This window comes from Anopheles gambiae, chromosome X, assembly GCF_943734735.2.
Source record: "Anopheles gambiae chromosome X, idAnoGambNW_F1_1, whole genome shotgun sequence".
Classification (NCBI taxonomy): Eukaryota; Metazoa; Arthropoda; class Insecta; order Diptera; family Culicidae; genus Anopheles; species Anopheles gambiae.
Genome location: NC_064600.1, coordinates 13,910,401 through 13,928,170, shown reverse-complemented (window position 1 = coordinate 13,928,170; position 17,770 = coordinate 13,910,401). Strand labels below are relative to the sequence as shown.

General features: G+C 44.6%; 1 protein-coding gene across 11 annotated transcripts; it reads left to right on the top strand.

Annotated features, from left to right (window-relative positions):
* Window positions 1–4,879: 4,879 nt before the first annotated feature.
* Window positions 4,880–17,645, top strand: LOC3289748 (uncharacterized). Of its 11 annotated transcripts, none has more exons than XM_559415.4 (6): window positions 4,880–5,429; window positions 6,068–6,736; window positions 7,099–7,704; window positions 11,553–11,661; window positions 11,750–11,896; window positions 11,984–17,645. In XM_559415.4, exons 2-6 carry the CDS (start codon window positions 6,637–6,639, stop codon window positions 13,008–13,010), a joined length of 1,989 nt encoding a protein of 662 aa, XP_559415.4. In that variant the 5' UTR covers window positions 4,880–5,429; window positions 6,068–6,636; the 3' UTR covers window positions 13,011–17,645. The 11 variants fall into 11 exon arrangements, with proteins under 11 accessions (XP_559415.4, XP_061516990.1, XP_061517039.1 ...); XM_061661006.1 differs by having other exon boundaries at window positions 4,897–5,597; XM_061661055.1 differs by having other exon boundaries at window positions 4,914–5,063.
* Window positions 17,646–17,770: the final 125 nt, after the last annotated feature.

Here is a 17,770-nt window from a genome sequence, read left to right as displayed (position 1 = left end):
ATAAAAAAGATGAGAAACGTGGTTACGGTGCAATGAGAGTTTTGCTTGGCGCGTGAGCCACAACCACTTTACGTTGCTGTTGCTATCATGCTTAATTATTTTAAACATATTTATGCTTGCCGTTCGTGTGTGTGTTTTTTTTCTGTTTCTTTTATTGCACTCTGTTCTTGGCGTTTATTTATTGTTTTTAAATGATTTAAACCGGATTTTCGGAACATTTTTTATGATCCTCTTCATCTTCGGACAGCAAGCTAAAACAAAAGCCAGAGAGTTGTACTTACCCGGTTAACCGGGAAAGGGTGAACCGCCAGAGCAAAAAGGGAGGGGCGCCCTGTTGGTTAGTGCAGGTCGGGGTTGTGTCGCAATTAGCCGCGAGTTTTTTTTTAGTTTAAACCATTTCGATAGGAGGCTCTGCCTTAGCGTAATTCCAAAAACATGTCTCAATGTTTCCAGTAATGTCCGTTCCATTAGGCAGCTGCTGTACGTACACACACGCACATGCACCGTGTACTTCTGGTGGAGGGATGAGGGATGAAAACAGATATTCGCTGGTGTGTGTGGTCGGCACAAATGATGTGATTTGTTCGTTTTTTTTTATTGCAACTATTTCTATCTTACCATGGTAATGCATGTAGCAAAAGCACAGGGCACGCGCGGCCAGGGACAGGATCTGCTTGGCCTTTTATGCGGCGACACATAAAACGAGCTAAAGAGTAGAGATAGAGAGAGAGAGAGAGAGAGAGAGAGAGAGAGAGAGAGAGAGAGAGAGAGAGAGAGAGAGAGAGAGAGAGAGAGAGAGAGAGAAATGCGATTATTAGCAGTGGGTGGTGGAAGGGTATCATCATAGGGGTGTTAGTAAAAGGGATCATTGTAAAGAACACTCGACCACAGTGAAAATGTAATTTAACGTTGAACAGAAATATAGGGAGAAAACGTAGAAAGGAGGAGGAGGGGGGGGGGGGAGCAAGAAAAGTCACACAGTTGTTGCATATAAATATTTTTTTAGTGTGCATGTACTTTCTGTAAAACACAGTAAAAGATGCTTCTACACAAAATGTGTTTCGCTAATCAGTAAAACAAGAAGAAAAACAAAATCTATGTCTACACAATGTGCATACAAAGGAAGAAAAAAGAAAGAGAATGAAAGAGAGAGAGAGAGAGAAAGAGAGAGACAAGGTAAAATTGAAATAAGAAATTAAATGGAGAGAAAAAAACAAAAAAAAATGATTCGAATAATGTTATCTAAAAGCGTTACTCATGGAACAAGTAACACGGGTAAGCGAAAAGCCCGAACCGATCTCCTCACCACCACCATTTACCTAAAGGTGGCGTTATCTAAAGGAGAGAGATTGGTGGTGGTGGAGATTGGAGTTTTCCGAATTTGTTGTGCAAGTGCGATTACAACAACAACTCACCTCAGGCTCGGGAAACAGTGTGCCGTACCAGTCGAGCGAGGTGCGTAAGGAACGATCAACCCTTGGCCCCTATCCGCCGGCCTGTCCCGGTGCGTGCGGTCGCTTGATGGGCGAGACAAACACGTGTTGAGGGGAGGAAATAAACAAACACACAAGATTATTATAGCTCGAAATTTTAAGTATTTGGCGGACTGTTGTTTCAAGTAGAGTAATACATGTAATACACAAGAACGTGATATGAATGATGGGTGTCGGTATCAAACAACCAAACGGAAAATGTTGTACATTTATTTTAACATGCTGCGTTCATTTTTGGCTTTCTAATGTTGCCTTTCTTGTGGTAATCTAATCCTTTTATAATTTCCTCGTTCCACCAGATTGCTAGATTGTCATTTTACAAGGAAACCCGCTCACATTGGTCTCGGCCTCGAAGTTCACTGTGGTGTTCGTTTCCACTCGTTCGAAAGAAAATTTGAAAATTGTAACATTTCCTATATCCAACACAGAAGATGTTAAAACGAAGGTCCATATAACCACTTTAATGTTGACCAGTACACATTTAATTAAAAAAAAAAACACAGCTTTGAGCGTACTATTCATGCGAGATTTATTCCATTTCTTGCTTGCTTGGGCTGAGAAGCGACGAAACAGTTCGAAACGGGCTTTACAGCATACCTTCTGCATGAGCTTTTTCGTCCAAATGGCCAGATGGTGTTGTTCGAAATACTTGAGGGAAGATATTTAGGGTATCTTCAAATTTTTTAAACCTTTTTTATAGTATCGGATAGATGCTCTTCTTAGTTCGAACAATTCTGTTCTATGCTGAGTACGGCAATCACAAACTCTTCTTTCGGCCTTTTCAAATTGATATTTGATGTTAGTTAAATTGATAGGAATACATTTTCGCTTGCTTTTTTAGTGTTGAGTGATGTGATTCACAATGTAGACACCTCTGGAATGCAATTTTCCTTGTTCACTTGATGATGAGTTGTTGTGTTAATAACTTCGTATTTGTCATCTTCTCCTTCGATGGTTTTTCGTTTCGAGAAACATTCCTGATAGCTAAAATAACATCCATTCGGGTGTGTTGAGTATTGGCAATCTCGAACAAAGTGCATTTGGCCGCACTGCCAGCGTGGTCTGCGAGATTGATCGGATGGTATTGTGACCCTTGATACCGCTGTCGATACTTTTCGTGATGATGATGTTCCGTTTGCTTGGCTGTTTCTCAATGATGGAGGTATCGGCTTTCAAATAGACGAGTCTTTGGTATTCGTCAACCAAATTGTGCAGCGTAACGGGTGCAGCTGCAGTTAGGGTATCTATGCGTGAGAGTAGCCTGGCTCGTATGTCTGCGTAGGTTTGACCTGTTAATCCACAAATAAATATCAAATACTTGAAATGATCAGTCTTCATGTTGTGGGACTTGGAATGCTCACAAGCTCGGTTCACTTGCGCCGCGTAACTTATAATATCATCTGCTTCGGTATTGCCTAGCTGAATAAGACAACAGTATCGTCTGCTGAATAGTGAACTCTGCGATCCGAAAATGTTAATTCTTGTTTCCACAGTTTTCTTGCATGTTAGCTCCTTCGGAAGTTGTGGGAAGATGTAGTTGGTGTACTTGTTGTGTGCTTGAGCATCCAACTTCCTCAGCAAAAGCCAAACCTTAGCGACATCTTCGAGATCCTTTACATCCGATTCAAACAAATCTTCTCGTACGGTCTAAAACATTTTCGACGCGTTCCTCCGTTTTCTGGATCGAAGGTAAATTCGATCATGTTCATGGCCACGCATTGTTCCGTATTATTGGTTCCCGATGCTGTAGTTCCAGAGAGCTTTTGCAGATCCCTCAGAATGGATATTTTAATGTTCTGGCCTTCTTGGGGCATCCTGCTTGCTTCTAAAGTTCAATATCCTCGTCGCCAATTGTTGTGCATTGAAATACCAGTCTACGGTGTGTTTTATTTGAGAGGTTTATTCAGGCTATTTTTTTTGCATTATCTGCTTTTATAGTCCAGAATGCTACAATGTGAACTATGATCGACTAAGAGTTATGATCTTGACGTAGAAAAACCATTTGATAATGTGTGGCATGATGGGCTTGTCCATAAACTGCATCAGTTCAAGCTCCCGTTATTCTTGGTCAAGCTAATCAAGAACTACCTGCAGCAGCGCACCTTCCGTGTTGTCATCGGCCCATATATTTCGGATGTGCAGCATGTTCCGGCGGGCGTACCCTAGGGCAGCGTCTTGGGTCCACTTCTGTATCTGCTGGTTCACGGCAGTCCTTTCTGCTCTTTCTAGCGGTGCCCACTTGTTTTATGTTCGCAGACAACGCGGTGATCGCTACGAAGGGTAGAACACCAGCAGAACTCAGACGCGGCGCTCAACGATGCTTGGGCCATAGTACAGGGATATGCTGCTGAATGTAAAATCCGCATCAACCACGCGAAGACCCAAGCTATGATTGTCTCACATCGGCTAAGGTATCAACTACTAAACCCTTTTGGCCACCAACTGACTGTGGGAAGAACAACAATCCTTTGGTTGATAAGAGGTAAGTATCTGGGTCTAACCATGTACAACAAGCTGATATACCACACCCGTGAACTCAATGTCCTACTTAAAAAACTGTATCCCCTAATGAAATCAGGTTCTCCCCTTCTAAGGGCACTTTTTGAATTGCTTGCGCTTTTTTTCTTTTCTTTATCCTTCTTTCTTTCTTTTCTTTCTCTTTCTTTCTTTCTTTTCTTTTTAATTTCTTCTTCTTTTTTCTCTTACTCTAATAGTGTAAAGTAGACAAGTTAGCTTAATGTTAGGTTAGGTTAATTTAGCGTAACCAAAAGGATGTAGGCCTTATACCGTCCTTTTAAAATCAAAATCCAACTGCCTCCTGGCATAATCCTCCACAGCGGTGAAAAGCTGACGTTACGATAAATCTCGCAAAGCAAATGTATTCATGAACTTAAAAGAAAAATACTAATAAACATATATTCTGATATTCCGGCAATAGTTATGATTTGATAATGTTTATGATTATAATGTGTGAACCTAAGATCCAACAAAAATAAACTTTACTTGATTAATAAATGTGAAGTTTACAGCGAAAATTGCTCCCTCCTTAATCGAGCATCACCTAATTTATATTTTTAAAAAATCTGCAATCAAATAAGTTTGTCCTAAACTTAAAAGAAAATATTGAGTTTGTAAATAATATGTGCCAGAGTTTACAACGAACAAAACGAAACCGTCATTTTAAAGCATCACAGTTTGTCGGTCAAATTTAAAGCGTCAATTTAAATGCAGCAATGCTTCTTATTTTTCCTGGATATTTTAAACCTATAACGAAAATCAGAGATAATTTTCGAAAAGAACAACAATTGCCGCAATCGGGCATTATTTTTTCTTTCTTTTTTGTAATTTCCTTTCCCAGCTTGACAGCCCAACTGACAAATCAAATGTGACAGATTCCCGTCTCTGCACGGTGCACACTGGCTGTACATACAGAGGCACGGCTCGCCACATTATCGTCACGATTGCACAAACAATTCTACCACGCCACTGACTGAAATCATGCAAACCAAAGGCTAGGTGTTAAAAATTGCCACAACAGTAAAACAGATCGCAATTCTGCGCAGCACAACGGTAAAAAAACACACATCAAGCACACAACCCGACGGGTGTAAACGCGCCCGCAACGAAACCTTTCCATCCCGCACGTATCGTACAGTGCGGTGCAGTGTTTAGCGTAGATGCGCGTGTGTATGTGTGTGGGTGTTTGTTTGTGTGCACGCGCGTGTGCAAGAGCCAGTGTGTGTATGTGTGTGTGTGTGGGTGCGTGTGCACGGAGAAGGAGCTTGATTCAGAATAATCACGCCACTGCGGACGGAAGTAGCCCGTGTGTGTCTTTCGGTGGTGTTGTTTTGCTCCGAAACGGGTTGGCGAAATGGAGACGAGCGCCTGAAGTATGTGAAAATTGCAGCCCTGCCCACCCACCGCCTTCGGCAAAGGGTAAGGCGCCACCCACCCCTTCCCCGTGTTCAGTGAGCATTCTCGGCCGTGTGGACTTGTGTGTGTGTGGTGGGCCCCGGTGGAGGCCCAAGGAGTGTGTGTGTGTGTGTGAGCGTGTATGTGTGCATGGGGATGTGTATGTGTGTATGCTAGGTACACATAGGAGAGGTAATGCAGAGTTTACGGCCACTGCTGCGGCTGCCCCTGCTTCGGTTCGTGTGCTTGTGTATGTATGTATGTGTGTGTGTGTGGGTGGTGTTGTGCTCGGTGGGCCCCGGTTCCTTCGCCTGGGGATTGAACGTTTGTGTGTTTTCCTTGCATCCGGGCAAGGCCAATTAGCCGCAGCTTCCCTATTTTATCGATGGCCATAATTGTGTGTGTGTGTGATTGTGTGATTGTGTGATTGCTACTGTGTCTCCTCAAGCGTATGTGTGTGTTTGCGTGTGTGTGTGATTACGTTCGTAACAGCAGTTACAGCACACAGCTGCGGGGTGGAAGGATTACAACCCCTCACCACCCCCAAAAAACACTCACGAGACACACACACACATACACATACACACATACACACACAAAGATGTTGGGAGTAGCGCGTTCAGATAATCTTGACCGATTGCATAATTTCTTTTTATAAACAGATCAGCGCTGCAGCCGGAGCCGGAACGCAGCAGGCCACACAGGAAGGCAGTAGGCCACACGACGCGAACGAGTGACAGAGACATACACACAAACAGTGCCCCCCCACCCCCACCCCCCGTGCGTGCGCGCTCCCCTGCTCTTGCCACCCTCCCCCTCCGCCGCTCCATCTCCTCGGTGGGATAGACGTGCGCGAACCGAGCAGCGCGCCCGCGATACGAGCGGAGCGGAGCGAGGTGCGAGAGCGAGATAGACACAGCGCGACGGCGACCGGAGCCACCACATACAGCGCGCAGTGTCGTATCTTCTTCAGTTACCCACCATCTTGGATTTTGGGCTTGCCAGTGTTTAGAAGGGGCCGACCGAGCTCTGGGTGCTGCTGCAGCGGGCCGAGCGCGTGACACCTTCCTCGAACCAAAAAAAAAGCAAAACAAAAACAAAAAAACAAAAGAAAAGAAAAACACACACCCGACCCTTCCCCCTTCCCTACAGAGGTCTGATCCCCCCCCCCTCCTTCCCATTCTGCTCCTTCCTGCTCACCTGGCTGCCGACACCGTTGCACGTTCATAATATGGCTGTGTTTCTAATTAATATATGCAAGTTCAACGGTTGTGAGCGGATTTTTCCCAGCTTGCGCGATTTAATACACCACATCGAGAACACCCATATAGGTAAGAGAGGGGGAAGAAGAAGAAGAAGAAGAAGTGAAAGAGAGTGGCGGTGGTGCAGTGGTGCATCGCGAACCGTGTTGTGCAAGCGGTCGTTCGCAGCGATTAGAAAAGTGGGTAGGCGGGTGGGTTGGTTTTGGGAGTGGCCGGTCAACATTTGGGTTGTGAATGATGCAATTGCTTTTGTTTTTGAGCAGTCTCGCGGGCGACCGGACCGGAAACGCTCACAATATTGTTGCCTCGGCCCGCACTCTCCCCGCCGACCCATTCATCTCTCTTCTTTACATACTCACACGTGCACGTACATATCTTAATCGAAACCTTTCTTTGACGTTGTTGTTTTTTTGACGTTTTTTTTTTTGCAGATGACTCACAGGCGCCGGATGTGACGGAAAAGACGCAGCCCACCTGTCTGCCGCTCAGCTACGTGCTGCGCTTCGTCACCGACGAGAGCCGCCGGGATGGCGGCGGTGTGGCGTCGCCGATGGCCGCTGCCGCTGCCGCCACCTCGACCAACAGCCCGGACAAGGCGCAACCGGCCGCCGTTGCCGGGGGCAATGGGCTGCGGCTGTCCGGTTCGGGCCAGCAGCCGCTGCCACCACCGTCCTCGATCAACCAAAAAAGTGCGGCGTCGGACCATCACGGCACCGCCGGCACAAACGCCGGCGCCGCCGCCAACCTGCACGGCATCGCGGCCACAAACCATCTCGGTGCCGTTGGCACGAATGGCACGAGCGGCAGCAGCGCACCGGCCAATGGTGGGGGCGGTGCCACGCCGAACGGTATCGCCGACCAGCAGCAGCAGAACGGGCTCGGTGGCGCCGTAGCAGCCGGGACCGGCGGGCTGGAGCCGGGCAAGCCGGCCCACCTCAACCAGCAAACGGTTGGCACAACCGATCTCAAGCGCAAGATTGCCATCAAACATCACAGCTACAGCATATCGGCGGCGAACCGCAGCATAACGCCAACAGGTCAGTACATCGGGCAGCAGGCAAGCGGTTACGTAACCGGCTCCGCTACTGCACCAAGGGCCTTCGAGGGGTGGGGAGGGGGGGGAGGGGGGTTGGGCTTGGGAGTTAGAATGTGCTTAAAGGTAGGATTATCGTTTAGAAAAGCTTATCTTTCGGTGGGGGGAAGGATGTAGCATTAGCATTAATAACGTAACGACCCTTCACCCACCTTGCTGTCACATGGCGACAGTTGGGGCAAGTGCTTCAAAAATTAATGCCCATTTTAACGCAGCCGAATGGGTACGGTGCCGATGCCAAGGGCTTGTGTCAGCTTCTCCGATTACCGTGTGTGGGTTGTATTTCATTTTAATGTCGCGAAAAAAAGGCGCAAAATTGCCCCACACGTGTTATGAACAAAGCAAACCAACCAAAACACGGCGAATGAATAAGATTTGTTTTGTTGCCGATTTTGGGCCCTAAAAAGCGGTCCTGTTTGCGAATGTGTTTATATTAAAGAATACATAAACATGACTAAGCTTCTAAGCGTAGTTTCGTATAGTGTTGGGTTTCATGAATCTTTCGTACAGATTCATTCATATGAATCTTCAGCGATGGGTGATTCGAATCAGGAATTGAATATCTAAAGATTTATGAACCTTTAAAGATATTTCGAATCTTTAAAGATTCTTGAATCATCAAGTATTCATGAATCTCTAAAGATTCACAACTCTCCAAGGTTTCGCGAATTTTGAAGGATTCATGAGTCTTAAGACATGTATGATTTTCAAATTATTGAATTTGTGCAATCACATGGTAACGTGGTTAACACGCACGACATGACAAACATGCCTGTCGTGGGTTCAAGCCTCGCGTGGACCGTCTCTCCGTAACAAAACAAAACTATCCGGCTACGTCCTAATTGCTAGGAAGTCTAGAAAGCCTGTATAGGCTGCAATGATCACGTAGCTTGTTACGGTAAGAAGAATATACATAAGAATCTTTGGAGATTTATGAATCCTTTAGATTCGTGAATTTTTCGGGATTCGTGAATCTATCGAGGTTCATTAATCTTTTGTGATTAATGAATCTCTCGAAATTGCGAAAACGAGTGTTTTGTGATTAATGAATCTCTCGAAATTCACGAATCTTTCCTATCGAGATTCAGATTCATTCAGATTCATGAATTTGATTCAGATTTACCCAACACTAGTTTCGTAGCATAAAACATATTGGCAAAGTCGGCTGCTAGACTAAGCAAGCAAGAGATAAACACATCGTATGGCTGTAGACAGTCGAAGTCTAAAAGAGGGAGAGTAAGCCGCTGAATATGCTGTATCATACAAACGTTTAATCGACATAGGAGGATACATTTCCTCTCGCAAAATAGAAGAAGAATAACACATCCAGCGTGTTTGTTTATGTTTTCTGCGCATTTCAATGACTCTTTTGCCCGTGCAGCTCTGCCCTTGCAGCTGGAACGATAGTGAGAACGTTTGATGATTTAAGCAAACCGTTTCAATTGGCCGTTTATTTTTTATTTCCTTCTTTTTTTAAATTATTTTTCACGGGTAACAATCATCCATATTGCTGCCTATTGGGTACTAAGCGTGTTTTTCGCATACCGAGCAAATCTAAATGCTGTACACATCTACCTCTCTTATCGCCAAAAATCTTACACAGCGAGCAATTTTATTTGTGCAATATTTATTTATTTATTTATTTGATTTAGTATTACGGCCTGGCCGTGAATTTGTGCAATATCATTCGGTACATTTTGTGCTACCGAGGTGAAATCATGCTCACAATCGGTTTAAGCATTTCATTAATTTTGATTAGCGCTCAGGCAATGTATCGAACGAAGAATTCTTTAATATTAAACTATTGCCAGGAGGAGAAATGACGTATAATTTGTGGTACATTGATAAGCGTGTCCTGCGTTTCGATGTTAAGATTTGATTACGGCATAAGCTGCCAATTGCTGCCTCTTGAAAACGAATATATCTAGCAGGAAAATTCTAACAGCTGAACATTATTGTTGGTTTATCATTATTATTGGAGAGGAATGCAAGGGGTGAATTTAGAATGTTTCCTCTTACTTCCACAAGCATTATGCTGACGGAACTTTGGCTTTACACATAAATCACGTGAACAAAGCAATGGAATCTGTCCATTTTGGACCAAACATTCAGAAAAATACTGATAGAATCGATAAATTTTTCAAGAAATTTGATTAAAAATAATGATAAAGAAACAAAAAAATACTAATATCTTCCCAAACATTAGTAGTATGAAGAAATTTTGTTGTATGCCGGTACATTTATAGTCCTGGAACCAATTATTTCACTGTTCATACAAATTTTATGGAAAAAAAGATTCCCGCATAACGAGTAAGGCACTGGTGGAGTGGATTAAAGTTGTTATCTTGGGTTTTCAATTCGCGAGAACATTCTAATCAGTGCTGCAACATGTCACTGTATCAATGTCATAAAAACTTCTGACTAAAACAAAATCCATGTCAGTTTCACGTGATAACCAGAGGTGATACTCAAATTGATTGGTGTGACCAATTCATGCTTCGTGATATTTTTTTTCCGACCATCGCTTGGTCTGTCACTAACTCATGATTTTTTTTTAACTGTGATCAATTTTGCAAAATGTCATTGATATAGTCATGACAAATTCTGACTGAAACAAAATAATGTCAGCGTCACGAGCTCTACTGTGATGTCTCGCCTCTAACAGTTGGTGCGACCATCACCTGCTTGGTGACATTGTGTGCAACCAACTTTTGGTCAGTCACTTAGTCGCAACATTTTCTGTCGGTGTTCATCACGATAGTCATGGGAAGATATGCGATGCGTGCGAGTGGTTCCAAGAAACAAAATAAGCATGCTTTTTTACTCAAATGCTTTATCATTCTACCCAACAGACCATCAAAGCACACAGAGCGAGACAGCACGCTCATTTTGTTGTTTGGGACCACTCGCCAAGTATGCGCCACTGATTAGCAAGGTAGAAAAAGTTATGATCAAGTGAGTGACCAAGAGTTGGGTGCTTCAAAAAATGTCACCAATCATGTGATTGGTCCACCAACTGTTTGAGTCTCACTTCTGATCATCACAGTTTTGTACTGTGCACTGAGTCTCACTTCTGATCATCACAGTGACTTGAACTTCATTTCATGAGTGTCGATCACTGAAACAGTGGTATTTGACAGCACTCATGATCATGATTGAGCAAAATCATGATTATACTTGCGCTGGCATTCACCTCAGTTTTTCAGTCAGAGTATCGCGTTGAACTCAAGCACTCGCATGTCGCGTTCGGCATGTCATGACGCACTTTCATTGAGTATCAGCAATGAGCATCAAGCAACCACGGATTTGTGCATTGTTTTCGGTGGTAAACATCTCGTGAAGCTGATGACATTTTGCAAGACTGTTTCTATTTTCTACGTATCGTATCATTTCAATTTGCATTTTATCTCTTTCAGCCAGAAAAAGAAGAAACGAACCAACTCGAAAGATGAAGCATATCAGAATTTAAGCCTTTTTGAAACGCTGCTGCACAATATTATCCTTCGTTGTCTACTTTTAATTATCTTTCTTTAAACAATACTGAATTGAATCAATGATCATGAACGCGATGCAAATAGAAAACGCACATAACACAGCAATTCGAAAAAAACAGAAACAAACTAATCGTAAGCGCAGCGCTTCCCTATCAAGAAAGCGTAACGCACGTGCACACTTCAGGTATTGCGTATTGCGTATCTTCAATCCCAAATCCATGATTTAGCAGCATCTCCTCGCTTCGCACCGTATAGATCAAATGTTCTCATGCACTGTCTCTTGGTGTTTCGTTTGCAGGAAGCGAAATGGATGACGACGAGATGATGGTGTCCGAGTCGGAGGACAGCAACGACTCGTGGACGACGGAGGAGTTCAGCTCCGAGTTTATCATGCGCTATGGCAGCAGGTAAGTGTTGCTGCTGCTACTGTACAGCTTTCCCTCTCTCTCGCTCTCTCACTAACCCGTCGATTGTAATTGTTTCGATCCGCAACAGGCGCCATTCGGCATCCGGCGGCGGCAGCGGTATCAACTCGACGAACGAGAAACCGTTCGCCTGCCCGGTGCCAGGTTGCAAGAAGCGCTACAAAAACGTGAACGGCATCAAGTACCATTCGAAGAACGGGCACAAAAAGGACGGAAAGTATGTAGCGGATCTGTGCCTTGCTTTGTCTCCATTCAAACCTTCCTTTTTGGCATTAATTTTCTTTCCCTCTCTCTCGCGCCGCAGCCGGGTCCGCAAAGCGTTCAAATGCTACTGCGGCAAGAGCTACAAGACGGCCCAGCGGCTGAAGAACCACAACGTAGTGGTGCACGCGGCCGGCGGCCAGAACGGTGGCTCCCCGATCGATGGGCCGAGCGTGCCGGTCACCACCGTGCCGCTCGCTTCGCCGGCCGGCGGCGGCGGTGGCCTTTCCTCGCCGGCCGCGCTGATCTCACCGCCGATCAAATCTCCCTCGCTGACGAACGGCGGCCAGAGCGCGGCCGGCCCGAACGCCACCCTCCCCAGCAGCGGTAGCAGTATTGTGACAGCGGCCGCCGCCGCCATCGCATCTAGTCAAATCGGTACAAACGCAACCACCACCAACACCAGCGCGACGTGCACCACTAGTCCATCCACGCTTACGATCACGCAGGTGACCACCCACAAGGTGCCGCGGGCGCTCGTGCTGGCCGCGAATGGTACCGGCACGGGGAGCGCGGTTGCCGGCAGCACCGGCACCACCGTCACGGTCGGCAACAGCCCCAACGCGCTGCCGGTGGTAAGCGGTGCGTCCCCGCCGGCGGTCGGGTTTCCCGTGTCGCCCACCACCATCACGTCGGCAGGCGTATCGCCGGTAAGCATTAAGTACGACAATCTCGGCATCCTGACACCGGCCACCTCGCCGAAGCTGATCGCGGCCAGCCTCTGCGGCCAGGAGGGTGGCGGCAACCAGCCGCAACCGGCGCCGCCGCCCCCACCACCGACGGTGGTTACGACGGCAACGATGCCGGCCGGCAGCAACAACACCACCACCGTGCTCGGTGGCATCTCGCTGAAGGGCAGCGGTACCGCCGCGACCGTCAACGGCGAACTGGTCGGCAATGGGAACGTTGGCACGATCGCACTAGTCGTGTCGGCCTCGTCCGCGGCCGTCGCCAATGGCAGCGAGGCCAAGCTGCTGACCGGTGGCGGTGGCGGGACCGGCCCCACCGTCAAAAGCGCAGTCCTCTCGGCGTCGGTCACGGCCGGCCAGCTGTTCGCCGAAGAGACGTAGCCGATACTTAAGAATTTACTGCTGCGCAAGTATTGACTGGCTAGAGAAAGGGTACCTGTTCGACTAGTTTTTAACCACCGTTTCGTTTCTGCGGACGGAAGGCGGCAACCATAACGCACCACGCCGCTTTCCCTCCCACTGCGCAGCTTGCAGTCTTGCTGTGGCCCTGTTTCCTCCCTAAAAATAATCCCGCACACCGTCATTGTGTTATCTTCAAAGCAAGTCAGACGATAAGACGACTGCGCGTCCCAAAGGGCAAACCACATAGACACGCGCGCGCACACACACAGATACACACACACACACGCACACACACACACGCACACACACACACACACGCACACACACACACGCACACACACACACACACACACACACACACACACACACACACACACACACACACACACACACACACACACACACACACACACACACACACACACACACACACACACACACACACACACTGGAATATCCACTCGATTTCAAATTAAAACGAAAAAAAACATATAAAGCAAGCTGGAGGGTAATCGAAAACAAAAAAAAAAATACGTTAGCATAAATTATCAATAATTGTATACAACACACATGGAGGAGCGGTTAAGTTTGTTTTGCAGCGTGAGTTAGCATACTATTATTTAATTTTGCGTTTGCTATGTTCCTTCCCCTCGCGCGATCGCGATTCAAGAAAGGCTTTTAAACAAATTTAATCCTAAAGCTGCTTCCCGACCCCGTTAGGGGGAGGGCGACAAAAAAAAAAAAGGCTGACCAGCAGCAGCAGCATAAATTTCCCTCAAGCGAAAGGAAATTAGGAAAAGTACTGCTAGAGCAAGGTATTGCGGGGAGGAAAGTAGGCACGTACTGAAATTAATCAAACCAATTTTAGTTATCAGTGGTTTAGTCAGTGGTGTGTGGATGTATGTGGATGTGTATATGTGTGTGTGTGTGTGGTGTTTGATCCCATTTTAAATCATTTTAGTCATGAATTAGCATTGCTTGTTGCTTGCTAACCTGTGAGCGTGCGGAATCGTGTCCGTCTTGGTAGGGAAGCGCGCGCCAATACCACCAAACCGAATACCAATTTCTTCAAAGCGTGAGGGAAGGATAGCTGGCCTTTTAGTAGGCTTTAGCGAAAACGGAGTCAACACATCATCAGTAGGGGCCGTGCGTTTGTTGAAAACAAAACTTCGCTTTTTGTGTATATTGTCATTTCACTAACTTTAAAGCACTATTTATTTTAACAAAGGATAATATTTATTAATTGTACAACCTTGCTTGTCTTGCGTTATTTTGGGGGTCCCCTTTTGCCCCCATTTTTCCCTTCCATCCCGGCTGCTTCTCGCTACTCCTCTTTTGGAGTTGTGGAGTGGGAGTTTCTGCTTCTTTATATTTTGATTTAAGCCTAAACACGTAACACGTAACATGCAGTGTGCAATAACAATAATCTGTGACATGCCCCCCCCCCCCCCCTCTCCAATCGGTTTCTAACCAAACACATTTATTTCTTTTTTTATGTATATTTTTATTTTTTTAAATTTACTACCCGCACCGTTTCCTTATACGCGATTGTGCTGCTTTACTTCCTTTACTTCACGTATGCTTTAGCGTATGAAGTTTATTTACGCGATTATATTGTTGATGATTGGACGACTCTAGCGAGATAATAGTGAAGGAAGGAAAGAGAGTTAGAGAGACAGCCGGAGAGAGCGAGAGAAGGATGTGAAGTGTGTAGTAGCGCTACTAGTATCGGCATTCGACCGCACTGAAGATGAGAGTTGTCGATAAGAGGATGGGGCAGTCGCGTTCGCTGAAAGGGAAGCTATTAAATTAAATTAAATCAATTTACCGCGCCCCGATCCATATAACGCGCACGGGATGGTTCCACCCCACTGCGGTGGGGTGCTTTGACGGTGTTTTACAACCCCTCCATCCGTCGCACAGTAATGTGTGTGTGTGTGTGTGTGTGTTTGTGTTGTAGTAGTGTAATAGTAGTAGTAATAGTAGTAAAAGAATGTGAATATGAGGAGAGAGAAGAGCGAAGGCCAATATGAAAAGGATAGGGCGGGAAGGGGAGCATATGTACGCGCTAAACGAGGATCTCAGAATGATTTGTTTTAAATCTTTTGAACGTATGTCACTTTCCAAAAACAACCAAAACTCATCTTATCGATAGTGTAATGATAGGGCAAAGGAGAGCTAAAGCGTAAGCAAAATCGAGAGAAGAGAGTCGTCGGCGAGAAGTATAAACATTATCATAATACGCAACAGTACGCTCTAATTAGTTTGAAAGCAAACCACAGCAGCTGCAAAATAATTCAACGCAAGGATCACGCGTCTCATACAACTGCATCCAAACTGCATGCACACCTATATTGTTCCTGTTATCATTAATAATTAGTAAGCAACAGATTCTACACGCACATACACACACACACGCGCGCATACACAATATATACACACATACACACATACATGAGACTATTGACTAGTGGCTTACATTTGCTGTGATTTCTTTTTCCTTCCCATTGTTTTTTAGTCTATTTTGTTTTGTTTTGTTTTTGTTCATTCCTCTCATCCAAACATCATCATCGTTCCTTTTTTCGTTCAATATACAAACGTAGGATGTAGTTTTTTTATTTAGTTTACAATGCATTTCCCATTCACCGTGTTTTCTTCTTTTTTTTTGTTCTGATTTTATTTAACCACTTTTCTGCCTGGTTTTTTAGATTGCGAGCGTTTACAAGCATCGCAACTAACATCTCAACTGTAGTTTTGTACCAACATTCAAAGAACCTATATCCCGTTTTTTCTTCTTTTCGATTTCAACACACATACACAAAGACACAAATACACACACACACACACACATATACAAGAAAAAATGAAAAGAAATGATGAAGGAAAGAATCAAAGCCATAATTAATCGTAAACAAAATCCCCCATTTAACGTTAATAGTGAGTGTTGGTGGAAGCCGAGAGGCGGAAAAAGATGATTGTGTAATAATGGGCGCGCGTTTAGTAGGCTTCTAGAGGCGTACGGTATTTTGGTTTTGTTTATTTTTTTGTTGATGTTTTTTTTTGTTTTACTATCCAACGAACCGGGAAACATTATTAGTTTGTAGGTAAATTATATAAAGCTCCCCTCCCATCCCCATTCGCCACTCTTCCCTCTGTTCCTTGTACCCTGCCGTAATGTAGAATTAAATCATTTAAAAAAAAAACAAAAAAAGGAAGAAGAAAAAAAAACTCCATCGTGTGAGGCTAGTGCATCGGATTAAGGACACACGCATCGTGTGTAGTGCGTGTGTATAGTAATAGAAAACACCACACATCGGCATATACACACACACACACAGATACATAGACACATACACCGTTCGTTAGATTGTGAAAATAGTATGCTAAGTATGCTAAAGGGCGTTTGCACGAGTTGCTTTTAACAACACCCATACTAACAGATATGCATTGCGCGCAAGGTGTGGTACTCCTTTTCCTGTTTTCTTCTTTTTTTTTGTATGTGCGGCGATGGCGATAGAAAAAAAAGTCAACGGAGCATTAGGAAAAACGTGATCCTGTCGAACAGAAGCAGAAGGAAAAAAAACAAAACCACAATCAGTATACAATGCAGAGTTCCGAAACGGTTAAGCGCTTATTTAAACAAAATTACACACACACACATACAGCGTTGTACAATTTTATGTGCAGCTGATCGGTAAAGCTCCCTGCTAATTCTACCCCCGCCATCGCACAGATGCTTTTATTACGTTTTGTGATAACCACACACAGGCAGCTCTAATAACTAAACTGGGTATTAATCAAACTAAAGAGAGGATGCAAGGAAACAAAATTTCGAAAACGATCAACACACATGTACAACGTGACATGCGCTGCCCCATACCCCCATAGCCATTGTAAAACCAACCAATAGATGAAAGGGATTGTGAATTAAAATCGTACGTGCGCGTAATTTTTCGGGTTTAACGGGCGACAAATTCCAATTCGATTTCTGCTGTCTTTATTAGGTGTGTGCGAAGTTCGCTTGTGTGTGTCCCCGGGCTGAACATATAAAAACTAAAACCAGTCACTAGCGTGTGTTGTGAGCACATTACTTAGATATATTTAAAGTGAAGAAAAGCGAAGAGAGGAAGAAAAAAAACATACAACAACACATACAATAAATCAAAGAGGGGTGGAAACAATCGAAGGGGAGCGGTAGAGCGGGGGAATAGTGCAGATTGTGTGCAGTGTGCAATAAACGACGGGGCACAACAATACAAACAACAAACAAAAAAACACACACACACAACTACATTTAACTAAGTAAGAGCATAATCACACTCATACCACTTATTTGTCTATAGCTAGTCAAAATTTTTAAGTATAATATTTATGTTTTTTAATTAATATTATTATAATTATTATTATTATATCTAGGTAAAGATGAAGCAGAAATACAACAGCAAGAAGCAGAAGAAGAAGGAAAAAAACACGTGGAATTTAGGGCGCATTTATCTTTGTCGATAGCAAAAAAAAACGATACTTGTGCACACGAAAATGTCCGCGCGCGCGCTCAGCCTGTTGTAAAATCTATATGATTAGTCAAATAAAAACACTTTAAAAATGTGAACGAAATGTGGACACGTATTTTATTTTCCACACCTGCTGTCTAGCAAACATTTGAATAAAAAGAACTGGTGGCAACACTACGCAACGCGAGATTGAGTCGCTGGAACGGATTACTCTGGATACAAACAAAC

What these genes read in the sequence shown, in the direction of transcription:
- LOC3289748 (XM_061660993.1), top strand. Translation starts at nt 6,902, where the DNA reads ATGATGCAATTGCTTTTGTTTTTGAGCAGTCTCGCGGGCGACCGGACC. An exon ending in TTACATACTCACACGTGCAC is followed by an intron (nt 7,035 to 7,098) that starts GTACATATCTTA and finishes TTTTTTTTGCAG; the next exon opens with ATGACTCACAGGCGCCGGAT. An exon ending in CCGCAGCATAACGCCAACAG is followed by an intron (nt 7,705 to 11,552) that starts GTCAGTACATCG and finishes TTTCGTTTGCAG; the next exon opens with GAAGCGAAATGGATGACGAC.